At 38.5% G+C, this 22,774-nt stretch overlaps 1 protein-coding gene across 7 annotated transcripts in view; it reads left to right on the top strand.

Moving 5' to 3' along the window:
* DACH2 (dachshund family transcription factor 2) overlaps positions 1–22,774 on the top strand; it is a 457,244-nt gene that overhangs the window by 371,939 nt on the left and 62,531 nt on the right. For 5 of the 7 annotated variants that reach the window (XM_073360874.1, XM_073360876.1, XM_073360878.1 and 2 more), the window contains 3 exons: positions 1,199–1,371; positions 14,750–14,885; positions 16,523–16,603. In XM_073360874.1, coding sequence (XP_073216975.1) covers positions 1,199–1,371; positions 14,750–14,885; positions 16,523–16,603 — 390 coding nt within the window. The remainder of the gene's footprint in view (positions 1–1,198; positions 1,372–14,749; positions 14,886–16,522; positions 16,604–22,774) is intronic. The other 2 variants (XM_073360875.1, XM_073360877.2) reach the window with 1 other exon arrangement.

Here is a 22,774-nt window from a genome sequence, read left to right as displayed (position 1 = left end):
AATACGGTAATGATTAAGGTAGAACCATGGTAATAAACTCAGAGAAATATCTATGATAAATAGGCACATAGTTTACAATTGTGACAGGCTATACAATTATGTTATTTTCATATTTTGCCAGAGGTTAGTGATGATCATTTCTAATCTGCCTAAATTCCCTTTGTAGAAATTATTGAGCCATTTTGACTCAGAATTTGGTCCTGTTTGTGTTGAGAAAATCAGGTAATGCTCATAGATAAATGGGATCATGAAGTCTCTCCTGAGAAGTCTTAAGAATAGGTGTTACTCAGAGTCAGAGCAATTAAAAAGGTTTCTCAGTAGTTTAGTCTATTTGTGCCACCTAAGTGTTGTGATCATTATTGAAAACTATGTGGTCTATTGTAAGACAAGTGATACAGTATATATACATGTTAAGGGAACATATGGTATTGGAATATGATTCTTATTTACACCAGGACTACTTTACACCACTCTGGCAGTGTTAAAGAGCTTTAATGTGGACGTACATGTAATTCACTCCTTTTCCAGGCCCCTTTATACTGCCATAGCAGTGTGAAATAGCTTCAGAGTAAATGAGAATTAGGTCCCATGCCTTATGTGGAAATATTTTTTATTTTAAACTGGAACACTGCACATCTCAATTCACAGACTTAGCTCCCATCTTGTATTCAGTCCTTACTGGTATAATCGTACTCAATAACACCTCAAAATCTCGTATCAAATTGCTGCATATGTGTAATACTCAGTAATGTTAACGGGAGTTAAGTGTATACACTGATGACAGAATAGACTATATTAATTAACTTACCCCTTGATCTGTTTTAATATAATTGTAAGAATTTCTGCATGTCCCATGAATTTTTACATTGCTGATTAAAGGGGTCAAAGAGCTTGCAGATTGTGGCATACCTGTTTTGTTAGTATTGCCTGTTTGTTTACAGCTAGATTTGTCTTTGATTAATGCAGTACATATGCTGTCCTCTTATGGAATGCAAATACCATTAGCATGAGGCATTCTCTCTGACTTTTTAATTATTTTAAATGGCAATGTTGTATTAGTTATATAAATTTCAAACTCATAATAATGACAGCCTAGACTAATTACTCTTTCTGTAGTATGATAGCTATGCTCTTGAACCAAAGTGTTGGATTATGAAATGAGAGACTAACTAACCATCATGCCCACCATCTCTTTTAGGGATAGATCTGCCATTTATGATGATGCCCCATCCTCTCCTCCCAGTCAGCCTACCTCCTGCTTCAGTTGCAATGGCAATGAATCAGATGAACCACCTCAATACTATAGCTAACATGGCTGCTGCAGCCCAGATGCATAGTCCTCTTTCCAGAGCAGGGGCCTCTGTTATTAAGGTAAGAGTGCAATATTTGATTTAGAAAACAATGATTTATGGATAAAAACACACTCCCAGTGGCATTATACTGATTCCTTGGGAACATAAGTGAGCAGCTATGTGTTTCTACAGCAGCTAGCACACTGGGTCCAGGTTCCTGGCAGGAGTTTCTAGGTGCTATTGCAGTATAAATAAATATTGATAACATCACTAAGGAAATAAAGAAAAAGCAGCTCTGCTACTGATGCAAGTATGTAATATTATTAAAAACAGATACTAACATGGACCAGAGGTTGGGAGGGTAGCTAGTGTTGCACCTAATAATGACACAAAAGCTATTTTAAAATATAGCGTAAAAACATACTTTCATTTTGTACTACAGGAAAGTGCTGCAGTTAATCCCAGGAATTCTAGTGCAGTGAGCCTTAGAGCCTTAGCCTTTTCTCTTAGTATCTGAGTAAAAGTTCAGAAAATCACTAAAAGGACTTTAATGACTGTAATATGAAATAGGACTCCTGCTTCTTTAAATGATGGATAAAACGTACTTAGACTTTCAAAAGACTTTTTATAAAGACTCTTGCAAGTAGGCTATTAGGAAGATTTGGTAACCATCTTGAAAGAGCAAGTCCGATCATGGATTAAAAATATGTTAAGAGATAGGCATACATTCTCAGAGGAAAGAGATTAGAAATGGGAGTGTCAAGGATCAAGATTGAAGGATTATATGGAAGAGCAGGTAGCTACAATGTGGAAGTTTTTTTGTAAACTTTCAGAAAAATGGCTTCTATCACCTTTTTATTTGTGCAAAAAAATAAAAAGGGGCTTTTTGTCAGTTTTAATATTTGAGCATGTGTGTTTCTCTAGCAATTTTAAAAAATAAAAACAAAGTTTAGAAATTGTAACTCTGTTATGGGGTCATTATATTCCCATTTTTTGTCTCTGGGTTTTTGTGTGCATGTGTTAAAATATTATTTTAAATGTTAGGATTATTCGGTCTTATTCTCTGTTGCTTTGCCCCTTGTGTAGTCATTTTCACTTGCACAAAGTAGGTGTTAAATGCTACTATTTTGGCACACAGCTTCCCTTACCACCAGTGGGGTGGGTGGTGTAATACCTCTGCAGCAGCAGTAGGTCCTGGAGGCATTCTAGCCAGAATTACTCCTGTCTGACGTAGGGGATATGCAATGAGTGGCCACTGCTGCAGCCTTTCACAGGATACAGCATACATCCTTTGCTATGTCAGTCTGTTTAGGGGTGTTTAGTGATGCCTTCCTCCCCTTTGTTTTTCTGACTGCACAATGACTATGACTGTGGCTGCCCCTTGTGTAAGTTTCAAGGGAAGATGAAAGACTCCCTGTGTTCTGTCCTTTCTTCCTGCACCACAGTCTGGTACTGAATGGCTATAAAGTGCAATGGGATTCTCAGATTAAATTAACTATATAGAAGCAAAGTATTGTTTTTGTCATTATTTATTATTCTGTTGTTATATCACACCACCTTGATACTCTTTAAATCCATGTAATACGAATGCATAAAACTGACCATGTTTTTAGATATATCCTAATTATGATGTGTTATGGCTACTTAAAATTTAAAACTGAATTGAATATACTGTTTACCTAATTCCATAATTAGACATCTAAAATACCATTTAGCCCATTTCCTATTAGTGTGTGAATGGGCTGCTTTAAAAAGGATTTGAATGAAGTCATCATGCATTTTATATCATATTTGCCATTTAGAAATAAGCTGTCCTACCAAAATATGCATGATCAGCAAAGTTAACATTTAGTGCTCCAGAAAGAAATGTCATAACTATGAAATTTGATTTCTTCTTGACAGGAACACTATAAATTAGGCAGTCACAATGGCCAGACTCAGAAAGCCTTCTTTGCCATCTATAATATAATCTAATGTGATTACAGTGGCACCTGCTAACGCTGCTATAGTTAAGGGTTTGTCAGTGTCTTCCATTATAAATCCCTACTTTCAGGGATTTACAGCTCAGCTGTAAAAACTTGCTCCAACTGAAACTTGGCTAAAAATTTTCAGAATTATCTGTTCAGTTAAGTTACAAGAGTAGAAAATAAATGAAGGTAGTATGCTTTTTTGGTGTGTCTGTAACTTAAAAGAAATTCTATTCATTGACATTATTTTCAGATCTCTAGACCATACGATTGAATAGGTCCTTTCTACATAAACTAAAACTTTTTTTTCTTCTGAATTTTATGGAGCAGTTCTACACCAAAACTATCAGTGTTTTTCAGTAAGATTTTTATTATACAATGGATCCATAAAATGCAAATACATATGACTATTAATATGCATTCACAGCATATAGTACACATAAAGGAGTCGTTAAGGTTTATGCTGAGAATACATATTAAATAGAATGCTCAAAATATGACTAAATCTTTTCATGTCCATTACAACAATATTGGGTGCAAAGAAGCTGAGCCTTCACAGTATATAAATGGATGCCAAGTGCCACTCATTCAGTGTCACAACACAGTGAGCATACAACTCAAGGTCTGCGTTAAAGATTTCCGACCCTTATTGATAACTGATTTTGAACCTTTTACCCAGACCAGGGTCTTCATCCTAGTCATTCCCATGGGTGGAATCAGGTCTGCAGGGTGCCCTTTACCTATAGCCAGCAATGAGGTCTGGATGCTCCAGTGGTGTCACCAAACCAGAATAGGCCTTCAGCCCCCCAATTTATACAACCCAAGCTCAGATAGTCTACAAAAATTAACTGTAAGGATCCAGTTCTTTTCTGCACCAAGATCCACTGAGCACAAGAGAACTGGGAAGAAGCCTATCAGGGAGCCAGTTATAGCTCCCTGTTTCTCAAGCTTCGGCTACTCCACTGCTGTCCCTGCTGTAAGTTAGAGCAACCTGGGACCCTAACTTATTCCAGATGGCTATGGTCTCCAGAGCACATACTCAAACTGCAACTTTGGCAGAGCGGAATTGTGGCCCGCAGATCCCAGACGTATACTTTACACTAGGGTGGATGTTTGGGTGTGGGATGGGGGATCTAACTCCACTGGATTTAAACCAGTCGAGTGGCAATTCTCAGCGGGCCGCTGCAGCCAGATTCTGGCTCCTTTGCTTATGCAGCACAAAGAAGCCAGAACAGGGGGAGGGAATCTGGTCCTAAATCTGTATAGATATCATCACAGGAACTGTTTTTCCTCCTACCTCACTAGGTAAACTAGGAGCCTGCTTATCCAGAAATTGCTTAATGGCTTTTATGGCCAGAAGGGTACTATGATCACATAATTAAAGACTGTATCATAATGCATATACACAAAGTGGCAGAATGAAGATTGCTTGGAAAGTCTTCATTCTGGTATTTCCTAGCTTTTGATTGCTTTACTTTACAACCTTCATAATGTTCTTTTCATGTAGGGGTTTTAATGTAATTTCCTATGTTTTTAAAAACTTAAATATTGACAAAACAAAAATACCATTATCTAGAATCATACTGACCCCAATAGGGCTGGGATCTTTAGATTCTCAGCACAGTCCTCTGTTGTTTGAGTGTTATACCAAAAAAATAAAAACCATCAGGATCTTATTAAAGGGAAAAAGGTAAAATACCACATTTATTGTGAATACAGAAAGAATCATAGTAAGCAGTTAGTTATAGCTATAACATTCCATTTAATCTCATATTTATTCATACATTCATTCCTACAAACACACACACATAGGTTCTGCAAAGTTGTTATCATAGTTACCAGCCTTAGAGTTGCTCATGCCAAGCCACTGGCCAGGTGGCCTGGACATGAGGAGGGAGCAGGCCTTGTCAGATGCTCATCGGATGCTCCTGGAAGTTGGTTTGCAGAATCAGACCCCCAAAGTTCTCACTTTTTAGAGTCTATTTTTATAGGAATTTCTTCCTATGCCAGTCTATGGGAATTGCTTCATCATGCTGTTGCTGAATCAATCAGCAGATAGCACATTCCTGACGGCTCCGTGCTGCTAGATGTTATCTTGTTCTTTGGTTCTCCCATTCTTGAGGCTGTTGGGTAGATTCCAGTCTGCCCTCCGGGGGTCCTCTGGTTATTTCCACTTGATGCCTTCTTCAGCCAATGGACACTGGATTCTTAGGCTGGCACCTCCCTGATCATTCAGTTATTATCCACACCAAGCATCCATCCACATACATCCTCTATCTCTATTTTAATCACAATTGTTAATACAACAAAAGGGCAGGGAGTCTCTGGGTGCTGTTTCTGTTGTTAGAGTATTGCTTTGAGTCTCTCTCTCTGTGAATTGCTTTGAGAACAGACTCTGTCTTAGAATGTACTAACACAATTAGCAGCTTGCAAGTTTCACACATAGAGGGAGAGAAACAGTACCAAAAACCAAGAGACCTCTTAATTAGTAATACCCTGGAATTTAAACTGTGGGGAATCAAACTCATTTGTGATTTTAATACAGAACTACTTTAATATGATCCAACATGAGCCAACATAGTAACTGGTGGCAGTAGAAGCCTGGTGTCTTATATGTGAACTTGCCACTAAAGCGGGGTGGAGACACAAAAAGCAGTGGGTTTCACTGCTGTTTACAAGACAGCAAAAGAATGTTTAGACTCAGGAGTAATTGGTTCAATTCCAGTTTCTGCAGGGGAGTGTGCTGTAGTGATTAAAGACCATTCTGCTCTGCCCCTAACCTCTCCCTATCTCCTTCTGTCCCATCCAACCTCCCCTCTCCTGCTGCCATCCTTCCTACTCCTGTCCCTTTCTTCCCCTGCTCCTGTTCCTTTCCCCTCCCACTCCTTCCCCCCCCCACCCCGATTCCTTTAACCCACCCTCCCTGTTTGATGATGGAGGAGGATTGTGGAGACTCAAGACTACTGTGTTCAACACCAGGTACTGGAAGGGGGTGTGGTCTAGTGATTATAGATCCTTCTGCCTCTGTGGCAATACACACAGAGACACTATTACTTCTCAGGAAAGCTGTTGTAAGAATTTTTTAACACGGGCAAACATCATATTTTTCCTAATCTCATTCTGAGTAATGGCTGAACTATTTTAGCTGAAATTCTCTCCCACCCCCAAAACTAACTCATTTGCTCATTCACCCTAAGGCAGACACCTGGCATGGAAAATTTAACCCAAAGCAGTTGTAAAGGATGTATGACATAAATTTGAAATTCCCTAAATTAGAAAAAAGATGGGTTGTGCAATCATGACTGACCAGTGCTGTTTTCTGTGTGCTGTATAACTCTTATACCAGTATTTATCTGACAGAGAGAAAAAAAATCTCCCAACCTCTGAATTCTCAAAACCAGTTGCCAAAAATACAAAAACATAGATATATTGTAAGGATTAATACGTTTACTTTTTCCTCTCTATGCCAGCCCAACATTTTGAACACTTTCAGAATAAAGTTCAACTTTTTAAATCTAAATTTATAAAAATTATAACTTTTGATCACATGTATTTTTATACTTTTCCATCTTATACAATCAATTCATTGTTGCCAACTTGTCGATTAAATGATTGCTGGAATGTCAGGGAAAGATCATACAACAGAGAAAGTAATTTGAGATAACTTTCTTCATGGCTAATTTGAACAGCTGAGTCCATTGCAGAAAGCAGAGGATGTGCAGTCATATATCTTTTTATCCATTGCCATGCAGGTACTGCAATGTTTGGACATACTCAGATGTCTATATTCTTATTTAGCCTTGTTTCATTTAAACTACAATTTTATCTCTTATATGCCTTTTCCTCAGACGTCAAGTATGTATGGTTTATTAACATTGGGAACTGCATGTTTCCAACATAAAGGGGAACTCCTGAATGTTTGCGTTGATTCTGAAGGTGGAAAAGATATTATAAGTTGCAAACACAATTGCTTTTTTCCCCAAAGTTAGCATGGTAATATTGTTAGGCCAAACCCATAGCCTTTAGTTGTGGCTCAGATCCTTTTAGCATTGGCTCAGCCATTAGCATTTGTAGTTACTAGCTAATATAGTTATTATATAACTATAATATAGCTATGACATCATTAGGCCTGGGTGTGTCCTTTCTTCATTCAGTTATAGCACTGGACATGGCAGAATTCAAAGGACCAAGGATATGTATGATGATTCACCTGTACAACAGCCACTGCATTATTAGTCAGTTTTTCACCTTTGCACATTGACAATACTGATAAACAAAGGTAATTGCAACTTTGTAATATATGGGTGAAAGGTGCCATAGTTTTTTCCCTCTAATTACTAATTTAAGAAATTCCAAAGTGGGAAGCTCTTGTTTGGCTGTTTACCAATACCGTCTGATTAGCTGTGATTTTTTGTTTGTTTGTTTGTTTGTTTGGCTGAGCAGCTGGCAATTAATGAATTGATAGGAAATAGTCACAAGGCGGTGGAATTAGCAAGTGAACATCTGGTATTAAAAATTAGTAAACACAGAAGAGGTTTTTTTGTGATTTCTTAAATTCAGTAGGAAAATAAATACTAGTTGACTACTACTGAAATGTTTGGTGCACACAATTAAAAATATTACTGCCCTGTACATGGAATAAGTATATTGTATGTGAGTTCATTTCAGATAAGAGTCCGAGCAGAAGATAGTAGGATCCAGCTGACTCTTTGGCAGGCATCCAGCCACATCTCAGTCATTCTTTTTCCTTATTTAAAATGTGATTCCCAGTTCTTGTATAAATTGCACTCCTCACAACTCTAGCTCTGGAGACCGGGGGAGATACTGAGTCTGCCTATCTCTTTGCCTATTCCCCTCACCCAGATCAAGGTCTTCCAAGTTTTGAGCCTTCCTTACCCAAGGAACACAAGTCCAGAGGTTTCTCCTGAGATATCATCTCTCTAAAGGATTGGTGTGTAGTCCAGCTGTACATTGATCGAGCATGATTTCTGGTTTAGACTGAGCCAGAATTATTATCTGTGTAAAAGTGGAAATGCACGTTGTGCTTTACCTCCAGCTATACTGCCTTAGTTTAAGACCATAAACTTTAGAACAAGTATTAAACATTTTTCATAGAAACTAAAATAATCATAATGCTAAATTAAGGTCCAACTGGAAAAGAAATATGAATCCTGATATTAGCTGTTATCAAATGATAACACATTATTTGGCAACAGTAGTGTTTGTATATTTCCTATTAATTCTGGGTGAAATTCAGCCAGGAATGTAAAGGCAATGGGAGGCCTTCAAAGTAGAAAAACTGCCAGAGCTGTACAAGAGGTGGATAGCTATGGAGCAGGCATCCAAGCTGACTCTCCACTCCTGCCCCTTCATATCTCTGCATTGCATATACCACTTCTGAAGAGACATTTGAGGATGGGGAAGTGGTTGCAGGATTTGTTGCCCCTCTTTTAGTCCTGATGCTGTTATAGCAGCCACAAAATGAGCTTCTGAGCTGTCCTGTGTCCTGCATACGAGTTCTGCAACTTCACCCTTTGTGTGGTTTGACACACAAGCCCATTTACATGGTGACTGGAAGTTTGGGGTGAATTTCTCCTTAACTGTTTTGAGAGTCTGAATGATGGTGAAGCTGGCCTTGAGGAAGGCAAGTATAATACTGTAGAAACCTAATTGGGAGTAGTGCATAAATAAGTAAAAAAAGTTATTCTTCAAGGGTATACGAATTATGGTTCTTCCAATAAATTCAGCAGCTCCAAGTTTATTCTCAGATTAGTGGCAAATACTTATCTGGAATTTAAAACCAACAACAGCTCACCACATTTTTCTCTGCCCCCATTTTCATTAGCAAAGTCTGTTAAGTTCCAAGCTCGCTTGCCATTATAGAGCCCTGTAGAGTACAGAAGGAGCACATCAATTAAATATGAAATATCAAGACAAATGTATGAATAAAATATCCAGTATTCAGACAAATGTCCAAAACCTGCTTGTCAGCAATGAAATGCCATTAAATCCTTTAGGAGCTCATTAATAGATTAACATTTGGAAGAGTAATTACAGCTACATTGGAACTGAAAATAAATAAAAATAAAAAGGCAAATCCAGCAGCATGGCTCTTCTAAAACTCTTGACATATAAAATGAGAACCAATACTATAAAATATTAGAGATAAGGAATTAAAGTTAAGGTGATTATGTCAAAAATTGGTAAGCCGTTCATATATACTTCTAATACAATTATTGTGGATGTAAGTTAGTTATGGATGTTATGTTAGTGCTTTACATTTCTTGTGTGGCACCTCACAAGGGATGCAAAAGGGATACTGAGGTGAAAGCAAGGATGTCCCTGAAAATTGGAAGAGCTGATGACTTTAGTGCCATTAACCTAAATCATAACTAAAAGTAACTATGTCAAGCTTTGTAGCTACATTTTCTGAGCCAAAGCAAGACGCTGTCCTTTAGTAAGACAGAAATATATTGTCCTTCAAAAGGATTTAATACTCCAAAAGTCTTTTTTGAGAATTGATGGTATAGCTCTGTAAAGAGAAGAGAAAGATAAGATATATAAAGTACCAGTAAGTATTGCAGATAGATAAATAGTTGAGATCTTCAGACATATTTTAATTCTTTCATCAGATTTCCAAATCTGTAAATTATCTCTCTAATTCAGTGCATTATAACCTGGTTTATGAATTGTGAAAAATGTACAAAATGTGAAAACAAGCTGAACTTAGGAAATATGGCGTTATTTTAGAAGTAATATTCTTCTGATACTATAAATATAACAACTGCAGAAGCAGGCTGGACTGCAGCCTGTAGTGGGACTACAGTTATTTTTAATAGAAAAAATAAAATATATGAACAGTAACAGGGTTGTAAAATTCATAAATGACATAAAATGAAGTCATAATCGTGTAAAAAATATTAAGATTTTAGATTTGCAATTTTCCCATTTAAATTCCCTTTTTGATTTGTTACAAATACTGTTAACCCTGTGTTTAGAAAATGGTGAGGACATTATCACTTGTGTTCTCATTTGTAATAAAATAGATTAACTTGCTGTGAAATTTTAACTAGGCTGAGACACAACAGTAGCTGCCTAATGAACCAGAGCACATTGCTGTTAAGTAGCTAAATAGATGCATACTGATTACAGGACTGAAAAATGGATGTGTTTACTTGCAAAGAAGAAACTATTCATACTGCTATTCATTATGGTAGGAGAAACTCATACACTTCCAAACAAACACTTAGAAATAGACCATTTTTCAATCAATATCTAGGCTCAGGTAATAATATTCTATCCTCATGTATAGTACATATGATGTAGAGAAAATTCCAGCTCTTCTGTTATCTAAAAGGGAAAACTGTATCTTCCCAGTATATGTTAATTCTGGTAGGCAGTGAAATGTTAGCTGACATAATCAACAAATTCTTTCATAAAATGATTCACTGTGTAATTAAATGTGACATTATTATTTGACACCTTTATTTCTACCTGACCATTGTAAATCCAAAGTAGTATGCGTTTTAAGGCAGATTATTTTAAGTAGATCGCTTTATACTGGGAGACAATGTAGGCACTGCAACCTTCGGGATGCGGGGTGGGGGATATTTGTCCCACTAGCTGGAAGAAAAGTGGCACTGCCCTTGTAAGGGCTTCCTTACAGTGGATGGAGAGAAGGGGGAAAGCTTACAGGGCAGGGCAGGAAGCAGTTAGGGAAAGTCAGGAGCAGGTCACTGCACTATCCTTCCTGCTGGCCAGAAGCAAGGGCCCGGTATTTATATGCCATGCAGCTCTAGGGAGGCCCTCTTTTACCTGCATTGGGCTGACAGCACTCACCCACCCACCCACCCATGAACAAAAGGACCGAGTTCCCTCCTAACCTGCTGGGGGACTTATGCTAGTTGCCCTTTTTGTTGGGGGTTGGGAAGGAGTTTTTCCCTGAGTCCCAGATTGGGTGGTTTTTTCCACCTTCCACACAGGATCTGTGGGACCCTGTGCTGTGGAGTAGGAGGTTAGATTATAATGTTGCAATTTAGTATGTAAAATTTCTGGCAGATGTCCAGTGCAGGTACTCATTAGGGAAGGGATACAGTTATCGGATGAAATGGATTGCAAGAGGATGTAAAGGAATCCATCCCATACTGGAGCAGTGAAAAGAGTTTCGGGCTTCTACATCTTGTACAGTGGAGATCCAACCCCCGCTCCTTTTCCTAATCCCTTTTAAAGGACTTGAGGAGGGGGGTTTGGGGCTCTTATACATGGAACAGGGAGGAACTGACCCCTTTCCTTTTATAATGAAATGGTCAGGACCTGGTTTGGGATTATTTGGAAATGATTAAGGAAAGGATGATGGCCAGACAGTGAGAAAATGCAGTTATCAGAGAGAGCTGGAATCCTGTTTTTTCAAATCATCAACTTCTGAATTACTCAAATAATTTTCATTTAAGGATGGCATATACTGCTGTATATGTGATTTCTGAGTGTTAATGTACAGTAATTTGTTTTGTTCAGATCTTTTTTGTAGAACAGTTGGCAAACTCTTTCCTTGTCTGTTCACATGCTTGTTATAGGTACATTATGTATTTTTGTGGCAAATTAATCACTGAACATTCTGAGTTGAAACAATGGTAGAGGCCCTTTTAGGTACACAAGACTGGGACTAATGTTAAGTAGGCTATGACACAAAAAAGGAGGCAATTAAAGATAAAGTCACAATTTTGTTCACCTGGATCCCAATCCTAAAGCTGCTACTTGATCAAATGTAATAGAAGGTCCATGTACAAAGAACCAACAAGATCAGGGCTGTATGTGTAGAATTCATTGATTAATAAAGATACCTCTAAGGGGGTGGATGGAAGCCTTCTAATGTGACACAATAGAGGGAATGTCAAGACGGGAAGCTAGGGCATAAAGGTCTCTCTCCTGGCCCCACAGGCTCCTCAGCAGCCACTAATTCCCAAATCCTTTTCAGGGCATTTCAGAGCATAGAGGGGGAAAGCCAACAGGCCAATAGCTTTGACATTGTACTGATTTGCTGTCAGGTTTGGAATAGTTGGATATTACTTGCTGAAAACAGTTGATTTTTTTCAAAACTTAAAGCTACTGAGGTTTGACATCCCTATAATAGATTCATATCTATTAAAACTTAATAAACATCTTTAATTAGCATACCAAGACTATTGCAATTAAAAGTCTCTCTTTAGGTTTTATTAGTTATTGTATGTTCATTAAATAACAGATAATTAGTGAGAACACATCCATTGAGAATTAACAGCTATGTAATAGATATGCATCTGTTACACGATTCCAAAGCTCAGTTGTTATTTAATGTATAATAACTATCCTATTAAAAACACATTCAAGGCTATATTTTCAGTGTGGTGTGACTGGAATAAACAAACACCACCCATTATGGTTAAGAGGAGATGCTCTTTAATTCCCTGTGCATCATGCTACAATGTATCCCTAAATATAAAGTTGAGTGTATTTTGGAGATGTGGTTTTAATGGGTAACAGAATATTTTTAACACACTAACCAGACTGCCATTGGTATTAATGAGTTACAGCAGCAGATAATGAACAGAAACTTAAGTTAATCATTAGTAATTGAGAGACTTTTAGAATCTACAGATCTGCTTCTAAAGGTATTTTATAGATTTGTCATGTTCTCTATCCCAGCCTCAGGGGGAAGAAAAATTCAGTCACTATTGAGCTTCTTAGCACATGGTCAGAAGGGGCCAGATCACACCATTTCAGTGAAAAATCTTTGGGAATGTACCAGGAAGGGTGGAAAGCTGAAAAGTTATCCTCAGAGCTTCCCCAGATTATATTGTAGAGAGGTGGGGAATTTGTCCTTCTCGCAGAAGAGGCAAAGAATTCAGCTCCCAGAACTCATGGCTATCAGGGAGCTGCCAGAGGCTAGGATTGTCCACAAATTCAGGATTGTCCATCCCTAATCCCATCCACCTTCCTCGTAGCATGGCTCCATTGCAGCCATACTGGCAGGGACTCTCCCTTCAGTACTACCTTTGAAGTGTTATAGGTAGTCTACCTCATGGAAGGAGCCACAGAGAAAAAGGCCCAGAAAAAGTACAGTCTCAGCCTGTAATAGGTGCTTTTTGGTGGATTTTCATCGGTTATAGGAGGTGGGAATAGGTGGGAGGGGATAAATGATGAAAATACATGTTACAGCTATAATTTTGAAAGCTCTAGGAAAAAACAATGCATATAATGTTGTTATTACAGGTGGCCGAAGTGGGAGAATTTCATTTTGGGAAAATTTTGGAAAAATTTACCATTTTTTGTTTTACTCCTTTTTCCTTACCCAGAGTATTTTCTCAGGTATATTTGAACTGTGGACCACATTTAAAAAGTTGTGTGTGCAAACGTGCACATGCATATGTTAGCTTTTGTAAGCATATTCTTATATTTACTTCTAAAAAATGTTAAGGCAGAGTTAACATTGCCTACCTCTGGCAAATCCTTTGATCTATTAAACTTAAACCTCTGAAAAATCAGAATGAGCAGTGTTAAATTAGTCTTACCATAACTCTTTATTTTCAGGACAATCTCCAGATACATGTGGAGTTTAGAGCCCTTTGAAAATTAAAAGCAGGTTGGGGGGGGGGTGTCTTTTGGGAACCCTTTGACCAAGTGACAACAAATTCGCATCAGAAAGTCAACCCCTACTCCTGATGTGGCACACCAATATTCAAGGCAATTTGATCCCTCCTGTGAGTTTTAGAGCACATTTTTAGAGTATTAGAGAAATTTTGTCTTTACACTGAAATGTTGTGCACTTTTGTATGCATGGCTTTGGAAATCTGGCTGATATAGCTTTAATGGGGACTAATGAAAGTTCTCAGGTAGACCTATGATTGTTTTTATGAATTTGCAATTGTTTAGCATTAGTATTTATTTGAATCTGAAATTGCCAATTTAATCTGAATTTGGTATTTGACTCTTCTGTATCATTTATAGATACAGATAAAACTAGTAACGTACTGAGGAGGACTGTGCATTTTTGTATTAACATGGATGAAAATGTTACAAAATAAAAAGTACCCCAAGTAATTGAATAGCTTAAAAAAAACATTAGCAAGCCACACAGTAGCTGCTATGTCATGATGATAAGGGTGTCATAGCTATGTGGTTACATGGTGCCCAGATATTATAGGTATGCAAGACTATACTGGGTCTTTGAATGTGAGTTCACAAAGGAGCCGAATTAATTTACTTAGCAAAGGAGATTTGCTATTTTAAATAAGTCTTAAGTACATTAAAGAGGCAAGGTGGATGAAGTAATATCTTTTATTGGACTAACTCCTGTTGGTGAGAGAGAGAAGCTCTCCAATAAAAGATATTTCCTCCCCCACCTTGTCTCTCTAATATTCTGGGACGAACATGGCTACAACAACACTGTGTACATAAAGTAAATTAAAACAAACTGCACAATTCAACAGGCATTATTTTCTTTTCTGTTTTAAGGAGAGGATTCAAGACAGCCCTTCTCCTGCTCCATCTCTGGAAGATAGTCAGAGGCCTGGGAGTCATGCGTCTTCACATCAGAGCAGTAGTGTGTCCAGCTCTCCATCCCAACTTGACAACACACCAGATAGAATTGGTTGGTACTTTATTATTCCCAGCCTCCCCTCACTCAGATAACTACTCTGTGGATTTGAGAAGTGTGCTGTGAAAAATACTTCACTAAAGGAAAATTGACAGTGTTAGTTTTAAAACTGACTCTGTGAAGCAGTCATTTATCATTAAAAAAATTAGAGCGGCATTAGAATACAGGATATAAAGCTGCCTGTTCTTCTCAAACTTGCTCATTACTGCAGAAAGCCTGACCAAACAGATGGCTACATATCATGCACGCATCAACTCAGTGTCACAGTATATTGCCCCTACTATGATATAACATACACATCTCATGGCGTCCTTCTAAATGTACATTTGTTGTATTTACCTCAAACTCAGCAAATTATATCATGACTATAATAAAGGAAACTCACCACTTTTTTCCATTGTCATAAGGGTTTTTTTATTTCCACCGTAGGCATCAGGGTCTGTGTATTATTTAGACAAAGAATGGCCTTATGCATGAAACACAGTTCTGGGATCAGGCTGTCCCACAGACAGCTTGTTTGACCTTGGTCAAATCACTGAATCCCTGTGCATGTCAGTTTCCTTATTTGCAAAATAGGATAATATTTCCTCGTTTTACATATTGTCGACAACTAATTCATGCTTGTAAAACTCTCCAGTGCAGGTGATGTCTCTGCATCTGTTTGTACAACACCCAGTAACAATGGGGCCTTGATCCAGACTGTGGCCTTTGGATGCCGTTGTCATATAAAAGATTATTAATAATAATACACTTGGAGATCCTCTGTGCTCCAGCAGTGTTAGGTATTATTAACTACAGTATTGTTGCAAAAAAAAAAAAAAAAAAACCTTTAAGGCATCACTTAAATTTATGCTGAACCAAATATTTGTCTTTGTCTAATAGTGATGTTTGCCCATATTGTGCTGGTTTTAGAAGGATATATACATATTTTTTAACTTTTGCTATTTCCAGTTAAACACTGTCTAAAGAATTAACATAACATTCTAGCAATTCTCTTGATCTGGAGTGATTTCAAATTCTAAAATCAGTTAATTGTGGAGAAGGTAAAGCTTTAATCAAATAAAAACAAAGAAAGTAAGTATTCTGAAATCATAAACTTAACATGTCTTACTGATTTTCCAGGTGGTAAGTAAAGAATTGCTCTCTCAGCATCAAAAAGGATTGTCTTTTAGTTGTCATCCATCAATTTGGGTTGCTAACCATCTATCTGTATTTCTTTCTTAAGCTAGCTGCATTATAGAAAATTACTGATTCTTTAAATCCTCTCATCTATTAAACATGTTTTTTCCCCAAAATGATTTCTGTGAAGCACTTTTGTAATTCGTTAATTTGAGCATTTTATAGGAAATTGCACTCATCCCAGTGGTAATTTTTGTTCTGTTCTGTTGTCTTTGTGTAATCAACTTAAGCAAATTTGCTTCTGCTGTTTATGTTAATACTTTGCTGTAAATGTTGAAGATTTGGAATTTAGTAGATGACAATAAATGGCCCACCACTTAAGAACTCGCTGTATAAGAATGCAAAATTGCCAGAATATTGGCAGAAAAAATGTCATTTAATATTTTCATTCTCTATTTTGGCAATTTTTTTCACTGGCAGTGTTACAGAGCTGTGCACTCTGATTTTTTTAGCTATGCTGACCAACCCCAGAGAAGGAGAACTCATTGATCAAGATACTGGGACCAACCTAAAAAAACTCCAAAAGGAGAAAGGTAGAATCATTTATTGTTTTTTATACAGCGTGTGTAAGGAAATTAATAATGCACTTTACCTGCATTGGCCACATTCTATATATCCAATGGCATAACAGGTTATATTTATAGAGCTGAACACATAATTGGCAATGAATAAGGTATCCAGCGAATTTAGCCTGTATTTCTGCTTAGGGAGTATAAACAATAAGATCTGTATTTCCTTGTATTTATTCATTATTGGAGAAATATTTGGCAAATCTTTTAAATTTTATTAATTGATTATGAATAATTCTCTGCAAATATTTGATTAGCTACTTGGTACTGTTTCTGTTCCTTTACTGGGTGAGCATGAAAGCACCTTCAGTGTTAATATTTGTGCATGTGAATTTCATTTCTGTGAATGCTTTTTAGGCAGTATGTTTGTTTTCTGCAAAAAGTGATACCAGTCAACTCAGTTGCTCAAGTTGGGGGCGACATTGTTGGCAAATGTTAACTAGGTCCCCCTGCTACTAATGTCAACAAAGAGTTGAGGCTTCTGCAGGTTCCAGTCTTAGGCAGGGACCTGTCGGCTGCTTCTGGGAGCAGCACTGGGCCAGGGCAGGCAGGAAGAAGAGATTCTTTCGACCCCTGATCTCTTCTACCCTGGGGAAGGGAATGCATGTTCTTACCTTTACTGATCTATGTCTCTAGTGGTCACTGCCCTTTCTTCTTCCTCACCCATTTTCTGATGTTTCTCTAGTCATTGCAGTTCTTCCTCAAGGAACCCAATGATTGGCCCTATTGAGCTCATTTGAGAACTCGTAATGAGTTCATGGAATACCTTGAGTTCATTTGCCCCCTGGGCCCTTATGCTTAAGTCCTTCCCTGTTGTCCCCTGTGGTTTCCCGTAACCATGTGTGTTTGTGTAGGCAGTGTGGAACAAACCAACAGCTAAACAGTAGTTACCCAGTACACCGTGGGTTCTCAGCCTTTTTCTTTCTGAGGCCCCCCCCACAACATGCTATAAAAACTCCAGGGCCCAGCAAGGCAGGAAGGACTCCGGGCTAGCAGTGGGGTAGCAACCTTGGTCATAGATGTAATTTGACTTCTATTTTGGGTGGGCCAGTGGGGCTTGAGCCAGCTCCACACAGCAGCATCCGGGGCGGGAGCGCCCCTCCACCCCCTGACTCACCTCAGCAGGCCACCCAGTCTGCCTGGGTTGTGGGGGAGGGGGCGCAACCAAAAATTATAACTCAAAGGTGGGGGGCTCACCTCAAAAAGTTTGAAAACAGCCTAGGATGCAGAGGTAGCTAGGGGCTGTGTGCGGGCGGGGGGGTAGCTCAGGGTGCAGGGAGGGGTACTGAGTAGCTCAGGGTGCAAGCAGGGAGTAGCTAGGGGCTGCGTGCAGGCGTGGAGGTAGCTCTGGGTGCAGGGAGGAGGGTAGCTAGGGGCTGTGTGCTGGGAGGGCTCCTCTGTGGTCCCTGTTCCATGGGGGCTCTGCCAGCCACAGAGGCGGGTCCCCTGCCCAGGCGGCTCTTACCGGCTGCGTGAGAAAAGGGAGCTGGGAGCCGAGGAGAAGCTTCAACCCCCTGCAGCAGCAGGAGACGAGGGAACGCCACCAGAGCGCCAGCAAGAGCAGCAGCTGTCCCGCAATGCCTGGCTCCCCACCTCCGACCTGGCCAGGGGCAGGGAGAGAAGGAGGTGGAAGGGGAGGGGCGTGGAGCTGCCCCGGGACTGCCCTGCTTTTGCACTGTAGTTTCATGGTGGAGGGGGAAACACCTGCCATGTCCCCCCACCTCTGCCCATGGGATCAGGGCTTGAACCCCAGGGGTGCTGGCTTCAGCCTCGTGGGAGGTGCTGGGTCTTGGGCTCTGGGTTTTAGCCGCGGGGCCCCACGGACCACCTGAAAGGGGCCAAGGACCCCCTGTAGAGAACCGCTGCACTACACCTTCCTTCTTAAAATAACAAACTGCCTTTACTTCAGTAATTACATAGATGAGTATTTTAGTCTGAACCTGGAAGTGTGGTTGATTTTTAATTTTGTTGAAGCATGCATGGTTTCCTGCCACATGTTTAGACATTTTTCAGTGAAACAATGCAATATGCCCTGTGGGGCTCCAAGATGCAAATCATATATTTGACTGATAGCAGTTGTCTGTCACTCAAGGCAGAGCACATCCTGTATAGTTTAATGAACTGCAAAAAAGTCAACCCAAAACCCATATAAAATTCATTTTAAGAACTTAAACTCAAATCCGGACTTAAATGGCCCAACTTGATTATCATGCACATTGTGTAAAGAGTTGTCACTTTGGATGGGCTATCACCAGCAGGAGAGTGAATTTGTGTGGGGGGGTGGAGGGTGAGAAAACCTGGATTTGTGCTGGAAATGGCCCAACCTGATGATCACTTTAGATAAGCTATTACCAGCAGGATAGTGGGGTGGGAGGAGGTATTGTTTCATATTCTCTGTGTGTATATAAAGTCTGCTGCAGTTTCCACGGTATGCATCCGATGAAGTGAGCTGTAGCTCACGAAAGCTCATGCTCAAATAAATTGGTTAGTCTCTAAGGTGCCACAAGTACTCCTTTTCTTTTTGTTAATATCGCTTGTAACTTTTTGCATGAACAGGGGTATAAACACCAATGTCCTAGCCAACTTCCCGTAAAGTTTCAATGTATATAGTAATCTTCATTTCTTGGCCTACATTTTTATGTAGTGTTGTTTTGTTTCACTCACTAAGTGCCACATATATACACATATATCTTATACAAGTGCTTGAAGGAAGTTTAGGATGAAATTGCTGTTTAGAGATTGGTGCAAACACAAATTCCAGATCACTACTATCTACTCAACCCTTTCAAAAATCTTGAATCAGGCCTTCCCCAAAATTCATGAGTTTGGCTCAAAAATTACGAGATTTTTTTAAAAAGGGGTGAGAGGTTATTTTTATTTTATTTGTATTTGCCTTTTCATTTTTCAGCCTTTATGGTGCACTTGGATCACATTTTCAAACTTTTCTCTGAAATCATGAGGTATAGAAACGTCTTTTAAAAAAAATTTAAAACTGTCCTGGAATCCCATGACTCCAGGAGCTGGGACTTTATGAAAAATACTAAATATCATGAGACTCAGGATAAAATTATGAATGTTGGCAATACTGTATATCCAAATAATTCCAAACTTAATTCACATCTAGCATGGTGACTGGCCTCCATGTTTATTTTACAGTTCCTGGTAAAATCTATTTTACTTTCGCTATAGTGATCCAGTGGTTGCCCCATGATGATGATTGGCTTTTGAAAACCCCTAAACTTTCTAGCCTAGGCCTTTCTCTTGTGCTATGTAAATGTCACAATATTATTCCTCACTTAAAGTATCTCATCCTTAACATGAATTTTATTCCCAAAGGTTAGGTTCTTGCACACAGACAGCACATTGCCACATAACATGAAAAATGGACTGCAGAATTTGTGCATCTGCAAATTAGCTGATTTGAGAAGTTACACAGTAATTTGTACCAACATATTTGAGAGCAGCATGTCACACCTCTCCATGAAATCATGGTTTTAGCACATATAGGTGTGGCAGTAATAGAAGAGGGTGATATATGTTGAACTGCTCAGTAAATACTACAGCTATCATTTGTATAAACAGTGAACTTCATTTTTCAAACACTGCCACTGCCTTTAGCAAGGCAAAATATATTTACCAGAGAAAAGATTAGGAAGGAATGTAGTTAAATAAAAGTATCAACATTTATTAAGTATGACAAGTAAGCACTTTATACAACCGTGGCAAACATATGTTTTCACATCTGTTTTGAGTAATATCATCATGATTTAAAAATGATTTATAGCTGTGCATGCCATAAAATGCCAGCTTTGCTGTAACTTGGAAATTTTCAGACAATGAAGAAATTATTATTGAAGACATGTATAGAACATGTTTTTTTGTGACATAGACCTTTTTATAACTTGTACAAATCTGAGCATTCTGACACAATTAGGGGAGTAACAAAATGAAAATTAACTAACTAAAATTCAGCAGCTGGAGTTACTAATGTAAAATCTCAGCACAAGAAACAATAAGAGCTTATCCTAGTTATCATCAGTGAATGCTGTTATACACGTTAAAATAAGCAACTTTCAGGCATTTTCTATTCCCATTGTATAGAATGATGTCAGAAACAGACAAAATATATGCTTTAATCAAAATAATTTTGATTTAGTTAGTCTTTAAGAGAAAAATAGCTTTAAAATACGTGCAGTGCAGTTGTTGTTATGATATGGCAATCTGTATATACAGATCTGTATAATATAGGTTACAGATTATCATTTTATGTTAATAAAAATACCACAGAGGTGTCAGGACACCAGATGGCACAGAGGATTAGTGATAGGTTACAGAGATTTTCACCTTCATGCTGGCAATTCACATTTAGTAGGGTCAGTAGTGAGTAATAAAACTGCGGCTGCTGGCATATAGTTCCTGATTCTTCAGGGTATTTAAGCATGTGCATAACTTTTAGCTCGCTAAAGGAGAAACAGCATGAACTCTCGCTTATAGTGGGGCTTTTAATCCTCGAATTGAACAGTTCTGAAGTTCCCTTTGGTGGATGACTGTTGTGCTTATACATACTAGCCAGGATATTACATGTGGCTGAAAACCATATTTAAAGGTTGTTTTGTAGTTCATTTGAAATTATTTGGTGGGCTCTTACAAAGGAAACTAGTTGAGCTGGGCAAATTTTCCACAAAAATTTTCCACAAATATTTGCAGATTTTAAAGTGAACTTTGAGCTCAAATGGAGATGGCATCTTTTGTGTGGGACGGGACAGAGAATAGGCTTCCCAAACTCTTCCCCAGAACCCTGTCACTGAGACAATTAAATAAGCTAGACAAGAATATTTGACCATTACCTTCACAACTAGGATCGTGCATGAGCCTGCAGTTACTATGTGTGACTATATGAAGAGAAAAATTAATTTAAACTCTACACCCAGGGTAGGTTTATTGAAAGCCAAAGCCTACCTCTGCTCCTAATGAAGTCATTGGGAGTAAAGGTAGGTCAGTGATAAGCACTTTTAAAAATCCCACCCCAGCTAATAAAACCAACAAATAAATCACACAGTAGCCTATTTTTTCTAGCACAGATTCCCTGTGCTTTCCTACAAAAGTTTTAAAATTTTATTTAGTACCCTAGTCCTATTCCCTACCTTTTGTCAAAAACTGCTCCCTTACGCTGAGGGTTTCAAAGCCCCAGCAGCTTTTTCCTGACAGAGTTAAATAGAAACAATACTGTATCTTTTGGCCAGTCATAACTAACCATCACAGCTCAAATTTGGAATATTGAGTATCAGATATTCTCTGTGAACTATTCACAACTGAACAACAAAGTAAAAATCTTGCAAAAAAAAGTTGTATAAATGTGAATAATGGAATCGGGGGATAGTTTGACAAGCTCATGGTCATACTTGGAGCTGAAAAAGAAACTAAATTCGTTGAAAAAATGATTTGCTCTGAATTAGTTGCCCAGTTCTGGAAACTGCTCTCTAGCACTCTCTAGGCACTTAGGCAAAGCCCTGTGGGATATGTTCTACTTTTTCTACAGGGAGTTTTGGTCTCCAGAGCTGTGAATCTGGCACCTATTACTTTCCTTTTTCTTCTTCTTTTTTTGAAAAATACTCTTCCCATATTATTCAAAGGGAACTGGGGATTTTGCATCTTTTCTGTCAGCCAAGACATCTATAGAAGTTCTACTTAAAGTGACAGAAATATTTACAGTTGGCTGGAAGCTTGAGGCAACTGCAAAATTAGCTGTTTTGTTTAACACATTTCATTACATGACAACAGACTTTTATACAGTTTGAATTAATCATTGCCAAAGGAGGAGTGGGTTCTTTAAGTGTGAGGGGAAGAGTAAAAACAGGTGCAGACCACCTGAAACAGCAACTGGCACCATGCTATATGGAGGATGTGCTCTCGTGAGACCGAACTTTTCCAACAATTAAACTGAAAGCATCCAGATGGAGGATGGAATAAGCAAAGGAAGCAAAGGGCATGGAATAAGCAAAGAATAAGCCAGGAATAAGCAAAGAACTGAAGGGCATGAAGCTGAAATACACAGTGTGTGTGAAATACAGAAAGTGTACAGTGTATGTCAACACCTATTCAAGATTTTCATGATGGTATATCTTAATTCACTCA

The sequence above is a fragment of the Lepidochelys kempii genome, chromosome 9 (assembly GCF_965140285.1).
Source record: "Lepidochelys kempii isolate rLepKem1 chromosome 9, rLepKem1.hap1, whole genome shotgun sequence".
Taxonomy (NCBI): Eukaryota; Metazoa; Chordata; order Testudines; family Cheloniidae; genus Lepidochelys; species Lepidochelys kempii.
This window is presented reverse-complemented; position numbering and strand designations above follow the sequence as displayed.